At 40.7% G+C, this 17,648-nt stretch overlaps 1 protein-coding gene across 2 annotated transcripts; it reads right to left on the bottom strand.

The window, feature by feature from the left end:
• Positions 1-2,864: 2,864 nt before the first annotated feature.
• On the bottom strand, positions 2,865-17,603 carry abcg4a (ATP-binding cassette, sub-family G (WHITE), member 4a). 2 transcript variants are annotated; one of them, XR_009675880.1, is made up of 15 exons: positions 17,342-17,603; positions 12,076-12,193; positions 11,823-11,955; positions 11,685-11,735; positions 10,581-10,726; positions 10,360-10,483; positions 10,029-10,143; positions 9,794-9,933; positions 8,190-8,288; positions 7,878-8,046; positions 7,683-7,783; positions 7,448-7,606; positions 6,604-6,722; positions 4,909-6,479; positions 2,865-4,872 (listed from the first exon to the last, which is right to left on the bottom strand). XR_009675880.1 is itself a non-coding variant. In XM_061056555.1 (14 exons), the coding sequence occupies exons 1-14, from the start codon at positions 17,568-17,570 to the stop codon at positions 6,254-6,256; spliced, it is 1,929 nt and encodes a 642-aa protein (XP_060912538.1). In that variant the 5' UTR covers positions 17,571-17,603; the 3' UTR covers positions 2,865-6,253. The 2 variants fall into 2 exon arrangements, 1 of the variants encoding a protein (XP_060912538.1); XM_061056555.1 differs by having other exon boundaries at positions 2,865-6,479.
• Between the last annotated feature and the right edge of the window lie 45 nt (positions 17,604-17,648).

Below are 17,648 nucleotides of genomic sequence, written 5' to 3'. Positions count from 1 at the left end.
GATGTAATAAACAATCAATCTAAACCATTTGAGGTTGCAAACGAATGTCTGTGCGGTTAATTAGATGGCTTAGCTACGTCCATAAAGGCTAGATGTGGTAGATATGTGTTTTTTATTACTTATTTTCCCCTTTGCCTATGATTTAATGACATGCCTGTTTTGTGTTTTATTATTATTACTATTATTGCTGTCCTTGTAGGTTATTGTAATTATTTCATTAAGACATGAAAAGTCTTCCATGAAAGTCTTTTCTATGTACCTCAAAAAAAGAAAAAGCTTGTCCAATTCGGAAAATTTGAAATGGGCATTTAATGGTAATCATATAACCTAACTTGCAATATTGGTGTAGTGCTTAACTATTCAGAGCACTTCCTCGTCTCCAAGTTAAGGCACACAGGCACGGATTCTTAGAAAAATAAGTTGATATGAGTGAGGAGTCCAGCTCCCAATTATTGCCTGCTTTGGCCCCACTTTTTGAGAAGGACCTGAGGCTGCAATGGATCTACGTGAATGACTCTTCTGTATGCTGATAAAATATCTGTAAGAATGCCTCCAACCAGGGCAATGATGAAATCCACAGACCTAACAGACAAGGCTATTATGACTGCCTGACACGACTGAATCAATGTTTTTTTTTGCAAAACTATTTATTTTCAAGAACCATGTGCAAGACATTCTAGTGATTAATAATTTAATTTATTCATCAAGCATACTTTATTTAAACACTCTTAATGACACTCTATTCTAAAAAAGGGTCAGGATGAAATCATGAACTGTATCTGCAGTTCTACAATTCTTACAGGAGTCATTGATTAAATCTGTCTTCTGCTCCACTCTTGATTCAATTGCCTTGGCGCAGATGATGTCACTTCTATGACTTTGGTTTTGGAGGTCGACTGCATTTCTGGAAGAACTTCAGTCCTCAGGAAGAGCACTGTAAACACCATCACATGGAAGCAAAATAACCAGCCGATTTTATTCAGTGTCAGGGCCCCGTGAGCTTATTGCTGATATTTTGAGGAGAAAGAAAGAAAGCCCCTTCCCAAGTGTTAATGATTCAGAATGCACAGACCCAGCCTGTATTTAGTAAATAACTAGGATACCCTCGACCTTGATTCAGTATTGATGCTTGATCACCATGAGTTGTCCCAGGTCAGGCTACGATACCAAACAAATCAGATGAGATAGATCTGCCTTATGCAAATGAAGGCTAAACATGTTAACCTTGTCAACATAAAGGGCATACAGGTTTGTGTGGTTGACTTAGACCTTGTGCATGCAAATCTGTCTCTGCAGGACATTCTGTCCTTCAAAGAGCATCACCTCTTCGGTGTTGTCATAACAACTCCGGCTCGCTGTGAGGGGGTTGCCTTTGTGGATACCAAAGATAATTTCTCTTTGTCCTGTAAGCGAGGAGGTTTTAAGATTTATGAATCTAACGGTCTCATGTCTCAACCCGTGTGCCAGCTGTCTTCAACACTGTTTAGAGGGTGCAGGACTCAAAGTAAACTCCGTCATTGGCATGGCAATGTCAGCTGAAATGCAACACTTTCCCAACACCTTTATAATGATTACCAGCAACTGATTGAACAATAAGATCATAAGCCTGCCTGAAAGGTGCTGAGGGTGGGTTGCTGGTTTTGCCTGGTTGGTAGAGCAGGCGCTCCATGCACAGAGGCTGCAGTCCTGGTTGCACAAGTTGCAGGTTCGACTCCCGGACCTGACGCTCTTTGGTGCATGTCATCCCCTACTCTCTCCCTCTCTCTCTCTCTCCCTGCATTTCCTAAAATCTCTTCAGCTTTCCCATCTAATAAAAGCCCAAAAAACAATGTAAAAAAGGTGCTGAGACTCTAGGGTTTATAGCCAATAAAAACCTCTTCATTGCTATGCGCTTAAAGCTCCGACTTTACTGAAAAGTTAATCTGAGTTAGAACTGTTTAGTAGGTAAGATAAGATGAACTTTATTGTCCCAGTGGGAAATTTGTATATATATATATATATTTTTTGTCAGCAGGGGTCCCTCTTGTCTACGATGTAATCCAGCCTCAGTTAAACAAAGGTATTGTAAAGAATGTATCCTCCTACAAGACTATAATTGGTAACATTAATCCGAGTTTAATGAGATTAGTTAAAACAGAGTGATGTAATCCATCTGATTAACAAACATTAACACATTTTAAAGCTCAGGACTTAAATACTAACAAAGATTTAACATTATCTGGTGTTCTATACTTCCTTACTGACACCTACTCCTGCTGTTGCAACGCTATATTATTTTTCACCTACAGCCGTTATGGGTGTAGCTGAAGGCCCAAGTCTTAAATCTAGTTTCCTAACCTTCCCTTATCTTGCTACCAGTCTTTAAGGATCTATGTCCTGTGAGATTTTAGAGAGCCCCAGTGTGATTAAAGCTATCAATCCAAGTCCCTGTCGGAGTCTCAAAACCTTTTCTTTGGTGCTCTCAGTGTTTGCTGAGATGCCTCACTAAATGACGAATATAAGCTTTGGTTAAACTGCTATTAAACGGGAGCTGTTTTCAATGTGTGCCTGGAAAAACAACTGTCAAAAAGCCTATGCAGCAATAAACCTGTTAGTTTTGTTCTATTTCTTTTTTTTGTCACTTGTTTTGTACCTTCTGAGGTCCAAACTGTACAATTTTGTATTAACTCATTAATTATCTGATTGGTTGAAAAGTATCCAAAATTTGGGTCCCAATTTTTACAAGGGAGTTGAGTTCTGGGTCGTGAGAACAACTGATATAGAGGCATCTCTGTTAGATTCAGCCTGTTCCATAACAAGCCAAAAACCCTTCACAGGAGCTTTAAAGTAAAAACCAATGTTTAAGGAATCACTGAGCAAAGGGCAAAGGTTATAAATGATCTTTATTATAATCCTTGGAACAGCGTTCAGTATACAGAAGTTGCATTTTTTGAGTTGAGAAACCATAAAACTGTTAATGATTAAGAAATGATATCAGACAAATATGGAAAGAATAAGTTGTGTTTACCAGCCTTTCATTTCATTACTCAAGCTCAGTCAGACAGTCGTAGCTTTCTGCTTATTATTAAACATGCATGATCGAGTGCACTGAAGTCAGGTGGCTGATTGTGACAAAAAGGTGAAATGGTGACAGGATAAATAAAAGTACAGAAAAGAGTGGGGGGGGGGGGGGACACTACATTTGAGCATACCTTCCTTATCTGCATTCAGCAGAGCCACATCCAGAGCGTATACAGTTCACACTTTATCGTTTTTACTATCGATTAAGAGCGACTATTCAGTTTCTCCTTTGAGCCAAATCTTATCAATCAGTGATCGTTTTTCTATTCAGGAGAATGAAGCCAATGAGGAAAAATAATCTAAAGGAATAAAGAGTGTAAAATTTCAAATTTAGAAATCAGAACCAGGTCTTTTCAAAACACCCGCGCAAGTCAGCGTACAACACAACGTCCCTGTGAAGTGCACGTTCGACGTTTTCAGTGCTGCAGCAGATGAAGGCGGATCTGTGTTGTCTTTGGTACCACAGGCCTTTAGACCTCAGGCCAACACTTTCCCTCGACTTGTAAATGACTACAGCCCTGCCTATTATCGCTCCTGTGTTGTTGAGTTGGAGCTGTTTCTATCCTGCAGTAAACAGTACTTTTTCCTTTAAACCAAAATATGTCATACTTGAAGATCTTCTACCAGCTCATGGCTTTTGACATCATTTGCACAATGCTAAAAACACAACGACTTCACATATTCTTTTTTTTTGTACAATGTTGTTTCCCTTTTTTTTTTTTCATATGAACTAAATATCATGACCGGGTCTGGATTAGAGCAGCCTGAGAAATGACCTTTGATCTCTCCAATTAAATCCTTTAGATGGTTCTTAGAAGCAATAATAATAGGACACAACAAAAACAAAAAGACACATATAGTCACATTTTCTTTTCATGATATGGCTCTCACAGATTGAAAGTACCTTTAGATGGTTATTGCACATAATAAAAGTGTGAGGAACAAAAGGACTCAAATCAAACTCTTAATACAACACATATATAAAGTGACCGATGCAGCGACAGTGGGAGGAATAACGATTAAACATCACAATGTGGACTATTGCTATTAATGACAGAATCCAAACAGCTACAGCTGCACCTTTCTCTTTCACATGAAGCACATCAGCTCTCTTCTTCAGCCTGTTCTCATAGACGCCGCCAATCCGTACATACACTTAAATACATTTGGTTGAATGTCTCTCTTCGCCTTCTTCCATGCAGCATACTCCTCCTCACACGTCTTTGCTACCTCACTCCTGATCCCATCGTTTTTATCTACACATCTGACACACCTGATTCCAGATATATTCCAAAGATGTTCAGCAGAAAAGCAGAGGATTTGCATCTCCTCAGACATGGCTGGATACGTACATTTGCATGAGGAAACAAAATCGTTATGCTTTGCTCTGAAATGTAATATTTCAGTAATTTCATTCCTTAAATGAACATGCAACATTCGGTTGCTGTTTTTTTTTTCCCGTTATACTCTCAACAGCACTCATCACATAGATATATAAAAATAAAATGAAATACATGTAAATAAAAAAAGAATAAACATACATTGAAAAGTGCAAATGTACATTTGTTTACAGCATGGCATATTCACTGTACAATCATTGATTATATACTCACATTATTTTATGCATTATAATAAGGATTACTAAGTAGCATAGTTTGAGTAAGAAATATTTCATAGCAAGTCTATTTGAAAATATTTGCATTGTCCTGTGACAAGGAGAGGCTCTTCTTAACATTGTCAGGGGAAATGTGTGTGTGTGTGTGTGTGTGTGTGTGTGTGTGTGTGTGTGTGTGTGTGTGTGTGTGTGTCTGTCTGTGTGTGTGTGTGTGTGTGTGTGTGTATATGTACTTATGTGTGTGAAAAATGTACACTGCAATAAGGAGTACTGTCTGTGCAAACAACAAAGCAGAGGAAACTGAAATCATTCTAGATCAGAGGCACAAAAACTGCCCAGCCTGCAATTCAAGTATCTAGCATTGTTTTTGGACAACACACATCTGTCAGACATCAGCAAAGCAGAAGGAAGGAGAAGGAGAGGAGAGAGGGATATTTCGTTTTGCAGCTCAGACAGGAGGCAGATAAAGAGTGGAAACAAGCAGTTCAGAGAAATGGGTCAAAAGAGAGACACCATTTTGACAAACACTTTTTTTTCTCCCTAATAGAACAGACTATTGCACCTCACTGAAAACACCTTTCTCACGTCGACTCGGTATGAAGACAGCTCTCTGCATCAGGCCGGAAGCAGCAGTCATTCTTGCTTTCACATTTTGCTCCAAAATGACTGAAAATGTTGTTGCAGACAAAGTCGTATCAAGAAGCAATTCAGGTGAACTCATATCAGTCTTTGTATGAGACACTCGACCATTGTTGTGCTTGACTTGACCCTTTTACAAACATTTGATTTGTGTTCAAACCAACAGCAAGGTAGGGCAGAAGACCTGCAAAAACAATGCTTACCGTTAATGGAAAGCATTGATAGTCATTCCCCGGCAGTTGGTTTGTTTTGTTTTCCTTCATGTTCTGCATCTTGTTAAGGATTCCTGATGTTATAATCCTACAGGAGAAACTTTACAAAGGGTTTTCTGGCGCTGACTGTTTCCATTTTTTCTAGAGAGAAAAAAGAGGGTGTCCATGTTGAAATCTTGCCCCCTGGGGCATCTTGATGGGCGGGTTGCTTGCATGGAGAAGCTATCACACACTTCTGCACCAGGATGGTTATAATGGCTTCTCCGAAACCTGGATGCTTTGGCTCATGATTCAAGTAGCACTTTCATGGCCAAACAAGTTCAAATCCACATTTTTTCAGTCTTAAGAAACATGCTTTCATTAATTTGTTGGGTATTCTGTGTATGTGGGGTGCAGATTCACAATATTTTAGGGGGGTAATGGTAATCTGAAAAATACTATCTTGTGGCAGACAACCATGAATGGACATGGGCAGAACAGCAATCTGCAGTCTGGACCGTCTTCTGTCTTTATTAACAAACTATTTTAGAGTTGATATCATACTGTACTGTTGGGGCGATGTTGCAGCTCTTGCACTTTCTGATGAATTTTTTTCGTGCTGGACTTCTGTTTGTCTTTGAACATGTATATGAAGTAGAGACAAAGAAAGAGACGATATGATTGCTTCAATCTCACCCTGCCAGAATATGGGCAAGCATTCAAGTCTGCTGCTACTGGACGTCCTAACTTAACGCTCTGACTTGACTTTGTAGCGCAGAACCAGGTAAGTAGCAAGTCTGAGGACCAAGAAGAAGATCCCCAGCACTATGAAGTCCACATACAGCTTAGCATCCTCCACATCCAGCAGCTGCAGGACCTCCTCTGGCTTTTGGAATTTACACACCAGGCCGGGACACTCCAACTCTGACCGGTTCATCCCATAGATAGAGAGTATCACTCCCTCAAAGCCGTACCTGAAAGAAAGCATTATTTTAGAATATAAAAGCTTCCAAGCACAAAGGCCTAAGGCAAACAAAGTCTACAAGGAGTTATTGCACTCTCATAAAAATGTGAACTGCATAAAGTAGCTTCAAGTACCTGACATAGGAAACATAGGAGCTCCACTGTAGGTATTTAGGAATGGTGTCAAAATTGACAAAGAAGCCAGAAAAGAGGAGAACCGGGATGGCTGTGACTGGACCCACAAAGGTTGCAACCTGAGGACAAAATAAGCAGTATTAAATCATAGACAGTTAATTAGGCACAAAGAAGAGGAACGATTGTGATTGCTTCTTAAAGTTACCATTTTATTCACATTTTTATTTTTCTCTACTATTGACTCATATGTTGTATAATCATTACAAAGCAGATCAGGGGTTTAGGTAAAATACATAGAAAGTTCATCCTACTCTTCAATATGGCAGATAATATTGTTGTTGTTTATGTTCACTTTTCATATTTTCATAGTCATATGAATAGTCATATTCATAGTCTTCAGAGACTCCCCTGCACTGCAATGTCCAGAATACAGAAATGTGCACATATTTTCTCGATTAAAGGTCAAACTGATATATTTTGATAAAATAACAGAATCTGGCACAGCTCAAATAAACTTGACTTCTTTAGCAGAAAAATGTCAAAGCTGTCTCTGAAACCATTCTGTGCTCGAAGGCAAAACATAAATTTAACTTAACAAAATGCAAAACCCATTTGAAGAGGAGGGTGGCTCAAAGGTTTTCAGCACTGACTGCATGGCAGCTCCCTTAAAGTGACGTCAATACTGCGTCTCCATCAGCCAATCTCCAGAGTGCTACTCTGGCTCCTAATGACGTCACCAGTGCAATATGTCAGTGCCTGTTGCCGGGGGTGTTTTGGCTTTATTTTTGTTCAACAGGAGGAGGTCCATCTTTATATACAGTTAGTAGTTTACAGGTGTGCCTACCTGCAGAGATGTGGATGCAGCTCCTATAAGAAGGCCTAGGGATTGGGCTACCAGTGCAGTGGATGTGGACAAGGCCATAAAGAGCAGGAAACGACTTGCTTCTGCAGGCTGCTCAGTCATCCAGTACACTATACTACAGTACATGATGGGACAGATCACCTGCAAAAGAGATTTCAGAGTGAAACACACTGCATGACTCTCCAAACCATTGTTTGCTCCCTCATTTAAACATTACCTGGAACGGTATATCAGCCATAGTTTTGGCCAGGTAATAGGCCTTCAGGCTGTACCAGTAGTTGAGATGTTCTCTCATAAACACAGACATCTCCAGAGGAACTGTGGAACAACAGCAGCGTTAAAAGACTTTCCACTTCGTCCAGGTAAACAGCACAGAAAATCATAATGTTTTCCAGTGTCTCGTTACACTTACAGGTCAGGATGGTGGGCATCAGTGCGGCAAACATGAGGAACAACATGGAGAAAAAAAGGAAGCCAGTGTTGTTGAAGACCTTACTGGCATCATTTCCAATGTTGAGATAAAGCAAGCCGATAAGAACCCCGATACACAGATGGGACATCACCCTAAGGTGGGTCAGCACCTGGAAAACACACAAGACAAACAAACACTACTCAGAATCCCTTAAGTAATAGGAATGTGTCAAATGTAACCTGTTTTTATAATAGAGTCGACCTATTACATTCTGAGTTAGTGCAGGAGTAGTTGAGAGAGTATGTATTTTACCGAGTCCCTGCATATTGTGATGAAGGTTCTCTTGAAGAGGATGCGGAACTGTGTGAATGAACTCGTGGCAAAGCTATGTTTCTCAAGAGTTCCCGTGTCCTGTGGAGAAAGACGGAGAGAGCAGGGAGTTAACATATACAGACACGAGACAACCGTTATTCAAAAAGAGAGAAATCACAGCTAAATGCTGACATAATGCACGACCCCATGGCACATCCCACATCATTTGTTATTCAGAATCTTAATGGACATAGGCAGGGATGAATGTTTACAGCAGTTCAGCTTGGCCGAGGGACCCTTAATCTTCTCCCAGAGGATAAAAGCTGAAACTCTGAGTGAAGAATGTGGGTCGGATCCGACACTATTTTCTTTGCCTGTCTGATAACAGACGGCTCACAGAGTGTTTGTAGAGACAGGTATTTTTAACTCCTATGATTCTGTACAATTACTGAATAGACAAGTGATCAAACCAGCCTGTTATGCCGTATCTATCCGAACCCTTTCATCCTTTGTCATGTTGGGAATAAATCTTCTACTGGCCTGAGCAGTGGAAGAAAACTCTGCTGCTGCTTGAGTCTACTTGTTTTTTTGTTGATGAACTATCATGTAAAAACATGCAAATAGAAAAGATCCGTCTTGAACAACATGGTTTTTTTTTTTTTTTACAGATTTTTTACCCTCCCTAAAGAAACAGTTACCCCTACTCTTAACAATGTTATAATGTCAGTAAAGACACACTTCCCCCCTTGATAAATACAAAACTCAACTAACTCCTGATGACAATAATGGAAGGTATAAATACAGAAAAGGCTGAAAGTTCATTCAAAAGGTCACCATATATCCAATCAAATCATGGCATGTAAGATAACGACATATAAGAAGTGAAAACACAGTGATCTCTTTGTCTGTGGTAAAGGTTAGTGGCTGATGCCTACAAAGGAATAAATAAGGAAGAAAAGAGAAAGGGCAACAGAGAAAATCAATAAACTGATCAAATGTTTATAGGAGTGAAAGGGAAACCTGCTGCATGTAGGAGGGAAGCTGCAGAGAGCTTTTAGTGGTTTAGATTTACAGTTTTAGCATTTAGCTGATGCTCTTATCAAAAACAACTTATGAGGCCGAGAAAGAGCGAGTGAGAGGAAGCTGAGACGGGCTGAGGAGACAGATCGATGGAGCCGAGGAGAGGAGGAAGCTTTTTGGGGGAAGAACAGGTAGTCCCACTGACAGGTGGAAGGTTTTTTTGTTTTTGTTTTTAAGTAAATCAAGTTATTTGGTGTAATAGCTTATTCTGCTTAAATGGAAGCAAGCAAACACTACTTTATTCTATTTATTAAAGATTTTAAGAATCATTTCTATCATACAGAAGCTTTTTATATTCGTTCTAAGAAAAGTGTAATTCATCACAAGCCACGGAAGGATATTGATAATTTCTGATGCAGTTGCGTTTTATTGCGCAAAGCTTTGAGGTGGGAGAAAGCAGCCGTCCTCAGCATTCTGTGGCTGTGCATTTAGCATTTTTCCATTATCATATACAGTAATGTGAAGATGTAATGCGTAAGTATAAAGGAGTGGTTTAGCTAGTAATCGATGCTGGTATCACTCACACTGTGACATTGAGAGGGACAGGAGGAGTCACTTTTGTCCTTAGAGTTCTTCTTGCCCTCCTCAGAGCACAGACCACCCTGGACCGCCTCGAACAGCACTGGATTCAGATCCCCGTACTCTCCTGACGCCACCTCAATTACTACGAACACAGAGTAGATGCTGATAAGAACACAAACACGGACACACACATGGATTCATTTCTACTGAAGGTGTTTTTTTTTTTTTTTATCTTACTGAAGTCAGCAGGATTGTGATACGTGGGACAGTGGAGGCCCAGGTTCTTCAGATAGGGGATGAGGTAAGGTACGGTGCCCTTGTATATGCACTGACCCTGACTGAGGATGTACAGCTGGCGCAGGGACACAGGAACACAGTAATCAACATAGTTCCCAACACACTGCCTCTCTGAATAATAAGAATGAAGAACTGACAAAACAACAGGCCCGTGTATCGACGGCTGCGCTGCTCGTCGGCTGGACAAAATGAATCATGCTTTTGCTAACCTGTAGCCTCGGTCTGAGCAGCAGCTAATGGAAGGCCAGACATGTCAAGCACTCGAGGTTACCTTATCAAACATCTCAAACAGCTTGGCACTGGGCTGATGGATGGTGCAGATGATTGTGCGTCCGCCCTGAGCCAGAGACTTCATAAGGGAGACGACCTGGAAGCAAGACGCGCTGTCCAGACCACTGGGAAGGGATGCAAGAAGGGGACAAAAACTCAGTCAGATATTTAGCTTAATCCGTATAAATTACTTGGATTCATATTAGACGGGTAATCACTAACCTAGTTGGCTCATCAAAGAACATCACAGGAGGATTGTTGACCAGCTCAAGGGCTATGGCCAGTCTTTTACACTGACCTCCAGAGAGACAGTTGGTGCGTGTCAGAGCACACTCCTGGAGACCCAGAGCAGTCAGGATCTCATCCACCTTACAACACAAACAAACCTACGTGAGTACATACCTACAATTTGCGCGCACAAACTGCAGAAATGTCAGTAACATTTCAGGACAGCATGCCCCCTGACATTCCCTTAGAGTTTCCCTCGCGTCAACATCTTCATAATATCAACAATATTAGCGGAGAAAAACATACATGGCAAACAGAAACATGATGAAGCTGTTTGGCGGTTTTGTTTATTTGAATAATGTGAATACAAATAAAAGCATCTGTTTGAAAATGGAACTAAAACTATCTTAAACTTTACTGGCCAATGTGTCCGTGACTTCCTGTAAAAGGTTTACGTTGTTGATTTCCATTAACTGTCTTAGGGGCAATTAGTTTTTATCTATACATTATATATATGATCTATAAATCAACCAGATGTACATGAGTATATTTGGCTCATCCAGTGAAATAGAATCTTAAAAATTGGGATATATTATTTCATTTATGCAAAAATTCCTTTTAAAAAAGCAGTCCTGTTTGCCAATTAGAAACATAACCCACAAAGACCCATGTAGAGCGGCTGCGGCTCAGTTAGTAGAGTTGGTCATCTCTCAACCGAAAGGTCGGGGGTTTGATCCCCAGCTCCTGCAGCTACACGTCCGACGTGTCCCCGTGCAAGACACTTAACCCCAAGTTGCTCCCCAGCTTCGTCAGCGGCGTATGAATGTGTATGAATGAGATTAGTTACTTCTGATGGTCACTTTACATAGCAACCTCTGTTATCAGTGTGTGAATGTATAAGTGTGACATGTGGTGTAAAAGCACTTTCAGTAGTCAGAAGACTAGAAAAGCTCTTTACAAGCTCATGTCCATTTACAATTTAGCTAAAAATATTTAGGTTCATGAAATATTTAAAGACTGTCGAAGCATGGGAATCTCTGAATGGAGACATATTTCTGTTGCCAGTGATTTTGATGTAATCAATTCATTCAGACTTACAAGTTCCTTCTTAACCTGCACGCTCTCACTCAGTTTCAGATTGGCAGAAACCTAAAAGACAGAAGTCAATACGATGTTATCGATCATAAAGGTTTAATGCGGGATTAAGAGGGTTTTTTTTTTGTAAGATGACCTCACCATCATGGCCTCCCTCACGGTGAGGTGTGGCAGCAGCATGTCATCCTGCATGATGTAGCAGGACATCTTCCTGAAAGTCCTCAGGTCCCTCGGTCGACCGTTCACCATAATCTGCCCCTTCATGCCCGTCTCCCTGTTTCCCCACAAAAAAAAAAAAAAAAAGGTTTTCAGGCTTTTCCAAACACTAAAATGATTTCAAGCACAGATAACAGAGATAATAATCTGCACAACCCCATCAAATCCCTAATCTCACCTGTACCCTGCCAGAATATTCATCAGAGTGGATTTCCCGGCTCCCGAAGGCCCCATGATGCCAATCAGCTCTCTGCTGTTGAAACTTCCAGACAGACACTTGAGGAGTGCTTTGTAACCTGATTGAGCAGTGAATAAACATATTAATACAGGCGTTATTGATCTGAAATTATACTACATTTTACCAAATGTTCTCCCAAAAAGGTTTAAAGTAAAAAAAAACAACAAGATTATCCAAGATGAAAAATGTGATATATAAGAAAAACAGGTACTGGTGATACAAGAATTACAAAAGACAAAATAATTCAAAATGCTATATTGCCCGGTTACCATTTTGAAATGGTCCATCTGCTCGATCAGATATGTTTAATTTAAAAACATCTTTATAGTCTCAGACAGAGTCAGTGAGTAAGTTAAGGAGGGGGAAAAGAGGTTGTGTTTCAATCTAATAGCTTTTCTTCTGATGCGACTGACTGATGAAACTTTAAACTTGGTTCACTGATTCTTAAATCGTTTGTTACAGATGGTTGTGTAGATATAGCAAACTCCCAAAGGGGAAGTCACAAGCTACTCAATCTGAAAACGAGCAATCCCAGACAGTCAATGGTCTGTCAAATATTCTGAGACAAATAAAAATCATCTGTATTTGCAGGCTACACTGACTACAGTCATCATTTAAAAGTAAACTACAAAAACTGCTGGATAAGGGGAATTAGATAGACAAATTAGTGAACGCTCTTATCAGTGTCTGGTGAAAAAAGGATTCAAGGTGAAGCTGTCTGGAAACAAACCCTGAAGATTTCACAGGACTGTATGAGAGCAGGGTTTCAGGTGTGCAGCAAAACACTAAAAGAAGTAACATGCATACAGAAAGATTTATGATCAGGAGGCCCTCAGTGGCACCAACAGAAAGACCACAGGCGTGCAGTGTTTTTTGAAAGTGATCATAGTGGTGCGGCCTGCTAATGAAGATGTCTCAGGCTATTTCTTGATGCATTTATTAACCTTTGGGGGCTTGAAGCTGAGTCAAAACAGAATAACTGTCCCTTTTAGAACTGACTCAGAAAGCTTCCTCATACAGTGGGTAAAAAAGGCCATAAGAAGCCTGCCTCTTTCTCACCTCAACATTTTCTCAACTGTCTGCAGGGATGTCTCAAACTGTGTAATTAGGGTCTCAGCAGAGCCGCTAGCCTCCTCAAACCCTCAATATGAATCTAATGGCAAACCCCCCCACCACCACCTCCTCGCACTGTTATTACATCAGAAAGCCTTGTCTCAGACAGCCGAGCAGCCTGCTGTCAGTGAAGCAGCCCTGCTCTGGCATGTGGTGCATACTGATGATCTAACCCACTGCTGTAGGTCGCCCATAATAATGGTCTTATCTGTGTGAGGCTGCAGAAGCATCCAGATCACCCAGTCTCATGGGAGCTATAAGTCTATTACATCAAAGTCTGCTCATGACACCAAGACATAAAGACTCCACAAACTGTGACAATATATAAACAGTGATCCCAGACTGAACTCAAAATAATTGTTGGTATTCACAGTCATGGCTCAGGAGGGGGTTAAATAGTCCTTGAACTGAAGCCCATTAGGCTACAGAAATGTAGCTTAATTGTTAAACCAGTTACAAAATGTTTCCATAAACTATAGGCCTATAAGGAAATGCTTTTTTCTTTGCACACTCAATCAGTGTTTGTGACAGTCTTATCTCTATTATGCTATATTAATCTAATCTTAAATGAGATTTTCAGAGGGGCTACTGTAGGCTATCCTATCTTGATAGAGCATGCAGGCTATCTGCCCTGGCAGTGGTTGCAGTAGATTGAAAATATAAATTGATCAAGAAGCTAGCCTCAAGGAGAGATGAGGACCAAGCTTTAAGTTGGTAAGCTCATACAAGCAGATATTTAATGTTTTTTTTCCAGACTTGCAGTTCTCTACATTCAGAGAAGATGATATCTCTTGAAGGAATTTATCAGACTTCATACAGGCTCCCTAAAGCCACAATAGCCTCAAAGTTTTCCTAATGCAAGTAGCCTGCTCCCACAAACCTGGGACTACACTTTGTGTGTAAAGTTGCCAGACTTTGCTGTAAAAATAAGCTAAACAAGTTTTTAAGGTAAACTATTGTGGAAAACCTACGTAATTTTGTTCAAGCTGCAAAATTGTACACAGAAATATAAAATGAAGGAATGTCAGGTGTAGGCTAGAAGTTTTTTGCTCTCAGTAATTCAGGGTAGCAGCATACAATGCTAGCATTTTTCATGTGATTTTTTTTTCTACATCATTTTGTCTTCTGACTGACTGGGTCTGACCATGTCGTGCTAATACAATAGTGCTGCACCTCACTATGAGTTGGAAGATTTATTTTTCAAACGTAGCCATACAAATAAACTCAAGGTTCAAATTTGACTTGATGTGTGAAGTATTTAAAGATAAGCTGTAATAGAGGAGATGTTCATATCAGTCAGTTCAGAAGAAGCACTACCAGGGCTACCATATGTTATTTAACCTGTTATTTGCCTTACATTTAGTATTGTAATTAGGTAAAAGTATCAGGAATAACTTAAATATTAAAAGGGACATAGGCCTACTCAATGCAGAAAATGGCCCAAATGGCTGTTCTACTATTTAATCAAATGATTATTATTCATACACTCGTGAAGGCTTGAATTCATTATGTTACGGTGGAGCCGATTTACAAGGTCGTATGGTACAGCAACAAATGATGTCATTATGGATTCATCTGCCAAATATTTCCTTGGTTTCTCTATTGATTGTTCATTTTGTACATCACAGACATGACACGGCTATCAAAACAGTCTTCAGTTAAACATTTAAATTAACTGGCAAAATCAAGCTTCAGGTATGAAGTAAAAGTGGAGTTGGAGTAGTAACAGGCCTGAGATAATAATACTTAAAAACCTCAAAATACCTCAAACTTGTAGGCTACTCATTTATGTTCCACCAGTGAAAAGGAGCAAAGGCTGAGAAGCAAATGCTCGTGATGGTATCTAATGATACTACTCTCCTCTTAACAATGCAGAGACGCAGTTTGCAGTAAATAACAAATTGCAATGCTGAAACCACCGTGAGGCATGTCAACATTTTCCCTCTCTCCCTCCCTCCCTCCTCTCTTCCTGTGTTTCCCCTTCAATGGCTGGTCTCACATTTCACCTGGAGAATACTTCAACGGGAGGAGAATATCCCTCCACATCGAAAGCAGGTCACAGCATCCTAACAGGGATCAGTGGCCGCCCTCTTCTATAACACAACTTATAAAAACACGCACAGAAAGCAGGCCGATAGCTCAACAACTAACCTGCCTGAACTCTTTTACACTAAAAAAGCCGTTCTGTATTCTCGTTTTCAAATAAATATTTGTTTTTCAGAGATTTTAGGAATATGTGGTGTGTGACAATAATTCCAAGACTTCAACATATAATTTACAAATTATAATTATTATATTATTATATAAGGGTTCAACTCATGGTTCATCCTGCGCGTCATCCATTCTCTTCCTCTCTTCTCTCTACCAGCTGCATAAGTATTGCTTACAATCTAGCAGAAACACATAAAAGGATGTGCCATGAACTATGTAAAAAAGATGGACTGTACAAGAGTCACTGAACTGTAATGAACCCCACGTATCTTCTTCAACACAGGAATCTGTTGTGCTGTGGACTGTACTGTCCTAAGAGGTCTCTGCGGTTTTAATAGGTAAGCTTAATGTGTTTTTTTGGTCCGCGAAAACGGGCGGAAACCTCACCAGATTAAACTGTACAACTCTAGCTCCGAATGACCTCACCAGCGTGATTTGTCGGCGCCAGTCGCGTGGTGTACTTTTCCTTCACTTTTGTACAGTGGGAGGAGGTGATGACGTGTTGTCCATCTTTATATCCAGCCAGTGACTAACAAATTACAGATGATATCATGGGTTCAATTAATGGTTCATGTTATGCATCATCCTTTCTCCTCCTATCTCTCTCTCTCTCTCTCTGCAAGCTGGATAATAATTGCATATAATTCAGCAGAAATGACATAAAAGGATGTTTTTACCAAGATGAAATTATCTCTGACTACAAAAGCATACAGCAGAACAACAGCCTTAAGCTCACTCTTATTACACCTGTTTAGTTTTTTTTAGAGCTTTGATCAGGCAGACAGGCACTGCAGAGAATCAGCTCTCTCCTTAGCTTGTTAAATGAGCAATACACACACTGACAAGCCCCTCTGAATAAACTACAGCATGGGCCAAATACACGGCAAGTCGCTGATATTAAAGCTAGGTGTGGCTTGTTACTTTATGTGAGTGGCAGAGGTTATTGGAGAGGCAGTAAAGCAGGATGTTCGCGCTGTATATATAACAGGGGATTCACTGAGATTGAAAAGTGAGTAAAATGCAAGGCAACGTCTTTATGAAAAGACACCGCTTAATTAGTAAAAAGCTGAGACACTTCCTGTTCACACAACGTCGGCCTGATGAGCTGAGGCGCCCAGAGACAACACAAACAAAAGCACGCACCACAGGTTGATTTGATGAGTGAAAACATGCATAATCAGCGCTCAGACAAAAGTGCTGCAATGATCACTGCTCTCTCGCTGTTCTTTTGTGTGTGTGTGTTTATTTTACACTACAGGCCTCTCACACACCCCGAGCAGGCTTTCAGTATGCACATCAACTTTACAGAAGACTAAAATAACACAGGACAACCTGCAATGCATTATGTATGAACTCTATATGTTGAGAACACATAAACAAAGGATTCCTCTGAAGAATAACGTGGTGCATAACTGAATAGTTTAAGCAGATATGACTAATTATTGATTGTTAATCTCAAGGTTGGGAAGTTTAATGCAGTTTATAATTCATCAGCAGATCAATCGTGACTCGCTGCCACCGCCGGACAACAACAGGGAAAAGAGAGGAAAGCAGTGTGCCAACCTGTGAGTGTAAATTATTTACGTTGTCTAAACTCTGCTGAGCACAGCAAGGCTCACAGCCACACTGCCTGCTTCAACATGGAGGAAGTCTGCAAGTGTGTGTGTGTGTGTGTGTGTCTTTGTGTGTGAGGACTGGGCAGGGCTACATGTGGTCAGAACAACAGAGCAAGGGCGGGGAGACAGAGGAAACAATATTTTTCTTAACTGTCACAAAATGCCTCTCTGGTAATATTCTGCGCTCAAGATATTGATCGGCATGGGTGGTGCTCGCCTGCTCATCCATCATATTTACTACAGTACGCGAGCTTAGCGGGCAGTACCTCTCCTCCTCCACCAGGGACCCTCTCGGATGGTGTAGGAGAGCTCACAGAACGTCAGGTCCACGGCAGAGCGGCGTGGAAGGTGGGAGAAGCGCTGGGCCTCGGTGATGTGATTCTCCACTTTCTTCAGGTGGACGAGCAGGGGCGCCTCCTGAGGAGCTCCGCCGGGGAGCTTAGTCTCCTCCATGGGGATGCTGACCGATCCCGCCTCCAGGGTCCTCTCAGCCATGCTGAAACGCTGCAAAGGAGGACACACAACACTGTTTTTTTAACTGTTAATCACCACTTAATTACTTCAAAAGAAGAA

The sequence above is a fragment of the Labrus mixtus genome, chromosome 14, assembly GCF_963584025.1.
Source record: "Labrus mixtus chromosome 14, fLabMix1.1, whole genome shotgun sequence".
Classification (NCBI taxonomy): domain Eukaryota; kingdom Metazoa; phylum Chordata; class Actinopteri; order Labriformes; family Labridae; genus Labrus; species Labrus mixtus.
The sequence above is the reverse complement of the archived record's forward strand: the minus strand, read 5'-3'. Positions and strand labels throughout refer to the sequence as shown.

Bases quoted from the DNA above. Each gene is read 5' to 3' on its own strand.
- abcg4a (XM_061056555.1), bottom strand. From the start codon at position 17,570: ATGGCTGAGAGGACCCTGGAGGCGGGATCGGTCAGCATCCCCATGGAG. The intron at 10,484-10,580 runs GTTAGTGATTAC...ATCCCTTCCCAG, and splicing joins TTCTTTGATGAGCCAACTAG to TGGTCTGGACAGCGCGTCTT. The intron at 8,047-8,189 runs GTAAAATACATA...TGTGTTTTCCAG, and splicing joins TCACAATATGCAGGGACTCG to GTGCTGACCCACCTTAGGGT.